General features: G+C 35.2%; 1 protein-coding gene across 1 annotated transcript in view; it reads left to right on the top strand.

Annotated features, from left to right (window-relative positions):
* Window positions 1-12,437, top strand: part of LOC106053393 (uncharacterized) — a 49,681-nt gene that overhangs the window by 29,439 nt on the left and 7,805 nt on the right. The window contains exons 9-13 of the mRNA XM_056016652.1: window positions 4,594-4,760; window positions 6,715-6,810; window positions 9,030-9,189; window positions 10,326-10,548; window positions 12,309-12,356. Of these exons, the coding sequence (XP_055872627.1) occupies window positions 4,594-4,760; window positions 6,715-6,810; window positions 9,030-9,189; window positions 10,326-10,548; window positions 12,309-12,356 (694 nt within the window). The remainder of the gene's footprint in view (window positions 1-4,593; window positions 4,761-6,714; window positions 6,811-9,029; window positions 9,190-10,325; window positions 10,549-12,308; window positions 12,357-12,437) is intronic.

The following is a 12,437-nucleotide window of genomic DNA, read 5'->3' as shown; positions in this document are numbered from 1 at the left end:
AACCTGACCTTGACAGAGAGGTTTGTTAACACGAAGACAGACAACTCTGATCGATTCAAAATTTTGAATTACTTCACAGTTACCATGTCAACAGCTTGTCCTTCTAAATGACGTCATCGGCTTCGCGAAATTTCTAAAATATCAGAAGCTCTATGTTGTTGTTGTTTTTTTTGAAAATGAAAATGAAATACTTTTAAAAGAGATGTAATTTGAGCTGTAAGGATTTAGTTTTGTATTACATGATTTAGTATGTTTGTTAACAATGAACATTAATACACTTTAGACTTATCTTTGGCGTTACGTGGGCGATGTCTATGTGAGACCATTGAGACTGCAGTCCAGCGCTCATACCACACGCCAAGAGAGCCATTTTCAAGTGGGTGCGGCTGCTACATGACTTATTTTTTAACCTACTAACCTACTAACTGCTACATAACTACGTGACTGACTTAATGCTACATGACTTATTGACGTACTGCTACATGACTACGTGACTTATGACTTACTGCTTAAAGACTACTTGATTAACTAACTTACCGATATATATATATATATATTGGCCTCCTTCAATCGTAGAACGAATATGGTTCGTCTCAGAGCATACTTCCTCATGTGGTTTGGAGCCCTATTTTGGAGAGACATTCCCGTCCACAGATAGCGCAGGTTAAGGTGGCTTTTTCTTCAGTGGTAGAGGAGCTGGCCATTTTTCGGATTGTACGTTTTTCTTCCTGAGCTGAGACCCATGTTCTTTCACTGTCCATAGCTTTCTTGGTCACTGTCTCTCACCATCTGGTGCGGTCTAGAGCTATGTCTTCCCAATAATCAGTATTGATGTTCACTGATTTGAGGTCCCGTTTTATTACATCTATGTAACGGCGGTGGAGGCGACCATTTTTTCTTGTGCCAGTCGCGAGTTGTCCATAGAGAATGACTTTCGCGATGCGCTTGACCTTTGTCCGGCGAACATGTCCAAGCCAGCGCAAACGGCGTTGTCTGAGGGCTGTAAAGAATACCTGATCGCGAAAGGATCTCAGTATTGCACACTTTTTCTTTCCATGTCACTTTCAAGATCCTACGGGGACATCTTAAATGGAATGAGTTCAGTTTTCTCTCTTGCTTTGCGTATGTGGTCAGTGATTCACTGCCATACAGCAGTGTACTCATAACGCATGCCTTGTTGACTTCCATTTTGGTCACCGTAGTTAGCTTCTGGTTTTCCCAAACTCTTGGCCTGAGTCTAGCGAAGGTCGATGCAGCCTTCCCCAGGGCCGGTCTTAGGCCACCGCAACCAATGCGGCCGCTGTGGGCCCCGCACTTTCATAGGCCCCGCGCGAGTTCTAGGTTTAAATTATTAAATAAAACTATTTTAACTTATTAATTTTCCTGAAATTGCAAAATATACGAAAAAGTCATTAAAATCTGAAATGATTAAAATCTACTGATAACTCAAGCAAATTTCCTTAAAAACAGACAAAATTGGCATTTCGGGGTGTCCTTCAATATGGAAAATGCCAATCCTACTCGCGATTTAAAAAAAATACGGCATTGTCAATTAGGCGAATTTTAACCATTACAAGAAGTTTAAATACCTAATTTAGTTTAATAGTCACTGGCATAGAAATATAGATCTCGATCTCTTTAAAAAATTAAAAGCGACAATTTGCTAGTTGATAGTAAATCTAAAGGGCAGATCTGAATGTTTATCGGCTTTTTGTTAGAAAACTACCATCTACTGTAGATGGCTCGTAAACTTAATTTGACAGTGATTTTGTACTTAGTAAATTGTGAATAAATGCAAAGATGAATCTATTTTCTAATATCAAATCTCAATTTTCACTTTTTATACTTATCTTTACCCAGACTAGGCCCCGCGCAATCCGTTTCGCATAGGGCCCCGCAATCTGTAGGACCGGCCCTGGCCTTCCCTAAGTGTTTTTTTTATCTCCTCTTCTAAAGACAGGTCATCTTTAATTGTGGATCCCAGATAGAAGAATTCGTTTACGGCGTCCAGCTAGTTATCGTCTATGAGGATGGAGGGTGGTGCTGGTCCCATAACATTTGTTTTCTTCTACCGCTATATGACTACAGAGTCATCTGACTTACTGCTACCTAACCACGTGATTAACTGACTTACTGCTACATATACATAACTACGTGATTAGCTGACTAACTGCTACATAACTACGTAACTACGTGATTAGCTGACTTACTGCTACATAACTACGTGATCAGCTGACTTACTGCTACATAACTACGTAGCTACGTGATTAGCTGACTTACTGCTACATAACTACGTGATTAGCTGACTTACTGCTACATAACTACGTGATCAGCTGACTTACTGCTACATAACTACGTAGCTACGTGATTAGCTGACTTACTGCTACATAACTACGTGATTAGCTGACTTACTGCTACATAACTACGTGATTAGCTGACTTACTGCTACATAACTACGTAACTACGTGATTAGCTGACTTACTGCTACATATACATAACTACGTGATTAGCTGACTTACTGCTACATAACTACGTAACTACGTGATTAGCTGACTTACTGCTACATAACTACGTGATCAGCTGACTTACTGCTACATAACTACGTAACTACGTGATTAGCTGACTTACTGCTACATAACTACGTGATTAGCTGACTTACTGCTACATAACTACGTAACTACGTGATTAGCTGACTTACTGCTACATAACTACGTGATTAGCTGACTTACTGCTACATAACTACGTAACTACGTGATTAGCTGACTTACTGCTACATAACTACGTAACTACGTGATTAGCTGACTTACTGCTACATAACTACGTGATTAGCTGACTTACTGCTACATAACTACGTAGCTACGTGATTAGCTGACTTACTGCTTCATAACTACGTAACTACGTGATTAGCTGACTTACTGCTACATAACTACGTGATTAGCTGACTTACTGCTACATAACTACGTGATTAACTGACTTACTGCTTTATATACATAACTACGTGATTAGCTGACTTACTGCTACATAACTACGTGATTAGCTGACTTACTGCTACATAACTACGTAACTACGTGATTAGCTGACTTACTGCTACATAACTAGGTGATTAGCTGACTTACTGCTACATAACTACGTAACTACGTGATTAGCTGACTTACTGCTACATAACTACGTAACTACGTGATTAGCTGACTTACTGCTACATAACTACGTGATTAGCTGACTTACTGCTACATAACTACGTAGCTACGTGATTAGCTGACTTACTGCTTCATAACTACGTAACTACGTGATTAGCTGACTTACTGCTACATAACTACGTGATTAGCTGACTTACTGCTACATAACTACGTGATTAACTGACTTACTGCTTTATATACATAACTACGTGATTAACTGACTTACTGCTACATAACTACGTGATTAACCGACTTACTACTACATAACTACATAACTACGTGATTAACTGACTTACTACTACATAACTACATGACTACGTGATTAACTGACTTACTGCTACATAACTACGTGATTAACTGACTTACTACTACATAACTACATAACTACGTGATTAACTGACTTACTACTACATAACTACGTAGCTACGTGATTAGCTGACTTACTGCTTCATAACTACATAACTACGTGATTAGCTGACTTACTGCTACATAACTATGTGATTAGCTGACTTACTGCTACATAACTACGTAGCTACGTGATTAGCTGACTTACTGCTACATAACTACGTGATTAGCTGACTTACTGCTTCATATACATAACTACGTGATTAACTGACTTACTGCTACATAACTACGTGATTAACTGACTTACTACTACATAACTACATAACTACGTGATTAACTGACTTACTACTACATGACTACGTGATTAGCTGACTTACTGCTACATAACTACGTGATTAGCTGACTGGGTGAATGTGTGTATGAATGTACAATCTATTTTTTACAAAAAGAGCGAATCACCGGAAGTAAGTTAGTTGTTAAAAGTAGAGAGTGCAGTGTGTGAGATGCCGAAATGATGATTAAAAGTGTATGTGTTTGATCAAGTGTGACTTGTTTATGTGTAACTACAGCTGAACCAGGGACACCTAGAGACGTATCGAGACCTGAGGTAGTTTCTAGCTAGTTGTCGGTAGAAATATAAATAGAAAACCTGTAACATTATATATATATATTAAAATTAACTAATAGGCTAATTTTTGGATTGAATCATTTGTTGTCATCGAAAATGAATAATTATGTAAAGAGGGAGTACATGTAAGCTTATTAGGAAGGGTGCAACTTGCTGGAGAATCCTCTGTCTCCTTTCGCTAACTCTTTCTCTCTCTCTCTCTCTCTCGTTCATTCTCTATTAAGTGCTGCTCTTATTCTTGCTTCCTCCTAAAGACACAGTTGATTGGAGCTCTTCAGAGAAAAGTGGCATTGAAAATCTACTCTGACATTCCTAGCCACTGGGAGAAAAATAGTGCAGTCATTTAACTTTTCTTGCTTATGGCAACCAATGACAGGGCATTTGTTTGATCACGTGACTTTGAATATCAACATTTCCTATAATGGCGGTACGTTTCTTTTACAGATCAATCACAAACCTGGAGCTTACCGCATCGTCAGTAACTTCCCGATCCAGGTAATTCTGGTTTTCAACGAGTCCTGCCTTCAAAAATCAGAATCCGAGACTCTGAGTGATCTGTCCATGGCAATTATCTCCCCATTCAATTTGTTTTACAATGTTTACTTTGTCGGGTAAGGGTTCAAACCTTTTTTTTTTCTTTTTTTTTTTGGAGGAAGATCTACTGGTTAGGATTCGCTCACAAAGTAATTTAAAACGTTTCCCTTTCAGACCTTGAGATCTATGGGACGTGTAGGTCATCTGTTTCTGTGTCCCATAGGTTAACGAGGGTATCACGTGGCCAGCACAACGGCCAACTTCCTTGAATTTTCCTGACTCATTAAGTACCTGTTAGAAACTCAGAGGCGCCCTAAGAGTCCAATATTAAAAATTCCAGGCTTCAACATCACTCGGGCCCGGGACTCATGGTTCAGAAGCCGCTTTACCGCTCAGCCACAGCCTCTCTGTTGGCACAGTATTTAGTTCTATGTTATGTTGTACTATTAGCGCACAAGTTTGCCAAATTCCAAAAGCCAAAACATGATAAAATTTCATTAATCTTATTTTGGTGACTTTTACAAATTTCGAGCACATAAATGTATACCTCGTACAACGTAAAAATGTAAGTTTTTATAAATTCAATAATGAAAGATCATTGGCTTACTTGTTCGGCCTCTTGGTAAAGAATGCAATTTTGAAGGACATGGTAAATGTTATACTCCAGGTTGATTGATTGGTTAGCCCAAGTATGCCGTAGTTTTTTATTTATGAATTTTTTTTATTTTTTTTTTTGCAAGATGGCTCCTAATTTTGATATTTAACACCTTGATAATATGTATATCTATTTACTTATATCATATGGAAAGAAGTGAACAAAACGGCGGCTATTTTAAAGATCTAGATTTATATATTCATATAATACCGTTTTTCATAAGGCCGGTAAGATATATCTTATAGCTTGGTGCTAATAACGCCAATGTCGTGTTTTCGATCGAGCACCAAACAATGTTTTTTTTTTCTTGTTTTTATTTTCAAAGATTATAAATGTTTGCTTAGTTTACTGTACTGTTTATCTATACTGTTTATCTAAACTGTTTATCTATACTGTTTATCTATACTGTTTATCTATACTGTTTATCTTTACTGTTTATCTATACTGTTTATCTATACTGTTTATCTATACTGTTTATCTATACTGTTTATCTATACTGTTAATCTATACTGTTAATCTATACTGTTTATCTATACTGTTAATCTATACTGTTAATCTATACTGTTTATCTATACTGTTAATCTATACTGTTTATCTATACTGTTTATCTATACTGTTTATCTATACTGTTTATCTATACTGTTTATCTATACTGTTAATCTATACTGTTAATCTATACTGTTAATCTATACTGTTTATCTATACTGTTAATCCATACTGTTAATCCATACTGTTAATCTATACTGTTTATCTATACTGTTAATCTATACTGTTAATCTATACTGTTAATCTATACTGTTTATCTATACTGTTTATCTATACTGTTAATCTATACTGTTAATCTATACTGTTTATCTATACTGTTAATCTATACTGTTTATCTATACTGTTTATCTATACTGTTAATCTATACTGTTAATCTATACTGTTAATCTATACTGTTAATCTATACTGTTAATCTATACTGTTTATCTATACTGTTTATCTATACTGTTAATCTATACTGTTAATCTATACTGTTAATCTATACTGTTTATCTATACTGTTAATCTATACTGTTTATCTATACTGTTTATCTATCCTTTTTATCTATACTGTTAATCTATACTGTTAATCTATACTGTTAATCTATACTGTTAATCTATACTGTTTATCTATACTGTTAATCTATACTGTTTATCTATACTGTTTATCTATACTGTTAATCTATACTGTTAATCTATACTGTTAATCTATACTGTTTATCTATACTGTTAATCTATACTGTTAATCTATACTGTTAATCTATACTGTTAATCTATACTGTTTATCTATATTTTAAAAAAAAACTTTGGTTACAATATTGTTTATATGGTATTTTTGTTTTTCGTTCCCAGCATACCGTTGCTGCCAAACCTGAGTCATTTTGTTTTGCTAGTCGTAACAATGGAAGGCCTGACAAGTTTTCGCTTAAATAGCTACGACTATTCAGGGTAAGTCATCGACAACAGGACCTCATTCACCGATCGTCAACAAACAACATTTAGCCACATGATTCTCTATCTCTTCTATACAAAATGACGATCTCATTTTTTAATACACAATGGCTATCACGTGACAGTTTTTTTTACATTTAGCCAGGTGATTCTCTATCTCTTCTATACAAGTGACGATCTAATTTTTTAATACACAATGGCTATCACGTGACAGTTTTTTTTACATTTAGCCAGGTGATTCTCTATCTCTTCTATACAAATGACGATCTAATTTTTTAATACACAATGGCTATCACGTGACAGATTTTTTTTTTCGTTGTTTTATCAATATTATCGCGTGACTAAATGTTGTTTGGTTACGATTGGTGAATGAGGTCCATTGCATCTTGCCACCTGGAACTTATCTTTTATAGTGGATGTGACATGATGGGGAGTTAACTACTTTTGATCAATTGTAAAGACAGTAGTGATTCCCTCTTAAGAATCTAGAGGTTATACCTAATACACTTGATAATAATGATAAACGAAAAAAAAAAAAAGCTCTTATCTAATAATTTCTATTAAAATCTTATATATGTGAAATGCAGGAAAAAACCCTCTGTTCCAGGTATACAGTATATGACGGTGGAATGAATTCTTGGCTGATTGACATCAAGAAGCATAACTCTTACTTTATTATGGTAGTTGGTAGAAAGTTTAATCATGTTAATGCTTCCCTCCCCTTTTTTTTTTTTTTTTGTTGAAACCTTGGATATTTTATCGACAGACTAAACATTGTCAAAGGACGCTAAACTACACTTTTGCCAAATGAGTAAAAAAAAAATAATTGAGCAATAATTTTAGAAATTAACAAAAAAAAGTCCCATTTTTAGACTTTGCGATCGACAAGTCTGTAGACCTCTAGATCTATATGGCAGATGATGTTAAGGCCATCCGTTTTCAGTGGCCAACGGCTTACGAGGGCGTCATATGGGCAGCACAACGAACAACCGCCTTTACTTTCCCAGACTAATGTCATGTACATATTAGAGCTGGCTGGACTCAGACGCGACCAAAGATCCTGAAATTAAAAAAAATCCCAGTCTTGGCTAGGGTTCGAACCCGGAACCCCGGTTCGGAAGCCAAGTGCTTTAATGCTCAGACGGCGCGCCTCCGCTAGAATTTCAACAGTTTACCAAAGCGTGGCGGTGGGTTCTCGCATCTCCTTCATTGCAGCTAGTAAGCTGACCATTAGCTAATTAAATCATAAAGCAGGCATAGAGTGAACGTGTAATAGTTACTCTACCCCAAACCCCCACACACCCATAGGCCTAATAAAAAATGTGCGTGTGCTGAAAATAAAAAAAAAATCGGAGTGCTTAGAAACTATGAACCTGGAGTGCTAAAGAGTGCACACAGTTATCATGAAACTTTGACTAAAAAAAAACACACTTCCTTTATTTTTCCTTTATAATTTGACTAAAAAGAACAACACTTCCTTTATTTTTCCTTTATAATTTGACTAAAAAAAAACAACACTTCCTTTATTTTTCCTTTATAATTTGACTAAAAAAAAACAACACTTCCTTTATTTTTCCTTTATAATTTGACTAAAAAAAAACAACACTTCCTTTATTTTTCCTTTATAATTTGACTAAAAAAAAGCACTTCCTTTATTTTTCCTTTATAATTTGACTAAAAAAAAACAACACTTCCTTTATTTTTCCTTTATAATTTGACTAAAAAAAAAACACTTCCTTTATTTTTCCTTTATAATTTCACTAAAAAAAAAACACTTCCTTTATTTTTCATTTATAATTTGACTAAAAAAAAACAACACTTCCTTTATTTTTCCTTTATAATTTGACTAAAAAAAAAACAACACTTCCTTTATTTTTCATTTATAATTTGACTAAAAAAAAACAACACTTCCTTTATTTTTCCTTTATAATTTGACTAAAAAAAAACAACACTTCCTTTATTTTTCCTTTATAATTTGACTAAAAAAAACAACACTTCCTTTATTTTTCCTTTATAATTTCACTAAAAAAAAACAACACTTCCTTTATTTTGTACACCGGGTTACACTAAAAAGCTTGACTATTTATAATTTCCCGCAATGCATGAGTATCTCCAATGTTACGATATGTTCTATCCTTCAGCCTCTGCTGCATGGACACAGGGGTTCAGCTGCTATCACGCTACTCTCCAATAATTTATTTATTTTAAAAAAACAGAGAAAAATGGACGGATGCCATCGGATTCACGAGTTGGAAATTTCTAGAAACACCGTTGACTCAATGGTACAATCACTTGATTTCAAATGAGAAGTTCGGCTGTTACGTCTATGGAGCTGGCGAAAATGCCGGCTACGCTCATAGTGCCGGATTCAGTTACGTAAGTGGGGCATGCAAAGAAGTATAGACCTGTTTTATTCATGGAAAGTTTGATACTATCAGTCTAATCTATAAATAGCAAGATTGTTCTATTCCCACAAATCTAAATCACGGAATCTGTAGGCGAAATATTATATATAAATATATATATATACCAAAAATACCATAATATTCAAATACAAAAACAAAATTTAATAAAATGCTCAGAAAGACACAAAGATAAAGTCACATTACTCGTTCCATATGCTATATGCATATGCTATGTACAAATTTGTACAAATGCTCTTTCTTCCCTAGCGCTATTAGAGCATGGAAAGGGTTGCCTGAGCTAGCCATGAAAACCAGTGACTTTGGCAGAATTTAGGTCATTGGTTGATATGCATGACTAAATGCATTACGCGTAGGACGTAATCATCTTTTTGGAAGTAACCCCATTCCATGCTCTAATAGCACTAGGGAAGAAGGAGTATTTGTACAAATTTGTCCTAGCATATGGGACGAGGAGTGTGCCTTTATCTTTGTGTCTTTCAGAGTATTTTATTAAATTTTGTTTTTGTATTTGAAGATTATGCTTTCAGTGTTTTATGTATAGTTGTTACTTTACTTTTGAGTCTTCTGTCCTGAAAGCTTTCTAAAATTTAGAGATCTTACTAAGGGTGTTACTTAAAGCACGTGAGAGTAATATATAATATTATTCTCTGAATAAAACTATAGTCAATTAGGCCTAGAATATTGTTATAGAGTGCTAGGTGGATGTGTTATCTCCTCTTCTGTCATGAATATAATAAAAAAATTGAAAAGCCAGCCGTGTTTATTAAAAAGAGATTATTTCAAAAATAACCAATCTTAATGATCTCACCATGGGCCTAGCTAGGAATTTTCAATCACTTGGGGGCCCCGGGGGAGCTTGACTTCTTTTGGTGCTCCTAAATTTTGAGTAATATTTTATATTAAATGTGAAAAATTCATTTGGGTGCCCTCCTCAAATTTTGAGTAATATTTAATATTAAATGTGAAAAACTCATTTGGGGGCACCCCTCAAGTGGGGGCCAGGGGGGGGATTTTCAAATTCTTCCCACCCCTCCCCCACCCTAGCTACGCTACTGGATCTTAAGGACTTTTTTTTTTCTTTGGCAGCATCCCCCTGTACCGTTCTGGACAATGCATTCAACAACAACGACGACACCGACTACTCCTACTACAGCAACGACGACAAGAAAACCTATGACCAAAAATAGCACCGCAGCCAATTCCACTGCAGAGCAGCCGGAGTGTGCCTTCAGTAAGGAGATAATTCAAGGCGATGGTGTTGATAATGACTGTGATGGCAAGGTCGACGAGGAAGACTTAGACGAAAAAGGTCAGGGGTCAACCTTTGGTTTTATATTTGGAAATAAAGGGCCACAAGTTAGAAATAGATTCCACAGATTTTTTTAAAAAATTAAATTTATGAAATTTATAGTTCCGGGGTTTATTTCTGTGCCTTAGATAAGGGGTCAAATGTGGCCCATGCTTAATGTCTATCTATCAATCTTGCTGAGGTGATCCAAAGGGACGCTTCTGCACCAACTCAGCTGCAGAAGCTGCCTTAGAGAACATCATAGTTGTTTCTCTCAAAACCTAAGGGACTTCACTCCTGATTTTTTTTTTCTCAAGGTTGTCTCCTTAACCATTAATACCGGAAGGGAGCGGAGGTTTGAAGTCAGAGTACCCCCTCTCCCAGATGAAATTGCCTTACCAGGCTGACGAGCTCCATCTGCTCAAATCTCCCGGTTTTGTGGCGCAATGTATACGACTTCACTCCTTCACCTATTAGTAAGAGCAGTTTCTCTGGGTTTAGTATCCCATGTGCAGGACTTGTCTGAGACTATTGAAGAAGCCTGCCTTTTAGGGGACAATTGGAACTTTTCAATAATTTTATTCGGGTCCAACATTCAGAGAAGGCAAAACCTACTTGGCAAAGGGTGGACACATCTATCTATCTATCTATCTATCTATCTATCTATCTATCTATCTATCTATCTATCTATCTATCTATCTATCTATCTATCTATCTATTTATCTATCTATCTATCTATCTATCTATCTATCTATCTGTGTGTATGTATGTATGTACGTATGCATGTATGTGTATGTATGTATCTATCAATCTATCAATCTCTCTCTCTCTCTCTCTCTCTCTCTCTCTCTATCTATCTATCTATCTATCTATCTATCTATCTATCTATCCGTATGTATGTATGCTTGTATGTGTATGTATCTATCAATCTATCTATCTATCTATCTATCTATCTATCTATCTATCTATCTATCTATCTATCTGTCTATCTATCTATCTATCTATCTATCTATCTATCTATCTATCTATCTATCTATCTATCTATCTATCTATCTATCTATCTATCTATCTATTTATCTATCTATCTATCTATCTATCTATCTATCTATCTGTGTGTATGTATGTATGTACGTATGCATGTATGTGTATGTATGTATCTATCAATCTATCAATCTCTCTCTCTCTCTCTCTCTCTCTCTCTCTCTATCTATCTATCTATCTATCTATCTATCTATCTATCTATCCGTATGTATGTATGCTTGTATGTGTATGTATCTATCAATCTATCTATCTATCTATCTATCTATCTATCTATCTATCTATCTATCTATCTATCTATCTGTCTATCTATCTATCTATCTATCTATCTATCTATCTATCTATCTATCTGTCTATCTATCTATCTATCTATCTATCTATCTATCTATCTATCTATCTATCTATCTATCTATCTATCTATCTATCTATCTATCTATCTATCTATCTATCTGTCTGTCTATCTATCTATCTATCTATCTATCTCTATCTATCTATCTATCTAAATATGTATCTATCTATCTATCTATCTATCTATCTATCTATCTATCTATCTATCTATCTATCTATCTATCTATCTATCTATCTAAATATGTATCTATCTATCTATCAAGAACCATCTATCTATCTATTTTATTGTCAGTCTATCAGTTTGTCTTTCTGTCTGTCTACCTATCTATAGATAGATATAGATAAAGTCGTCAGTTCTGAAGAAATAATGACTGAATGGTCGTCTATCACTTTAGATGATGACGAAGATGGCCAAATAGATGAAGACACCCACCGAACTGATGGCAAGTATTTTCAAATAGTGAATTCGTTTTATTAAAATGTAGTTGTATTTAATGAACATTCCATTCTTAGTATGCGATTAT

This window comes from Biomphalaria glabrata, chromosome 18, assembly GCF_947242115.1.
Source record: "Biomphalaria glabrata chromosome 18, xgBioGlab47.1, whole genome shotgun sequence".
NCBI lineage: Eukaryota > Metazoa > Mollusca > Gastropoda > Planorbidae > Biomphalaria > Biomphalaria glabrata.
This window is presented reverse-complemented; position numbering and strand designations above follow the sequence as displayed.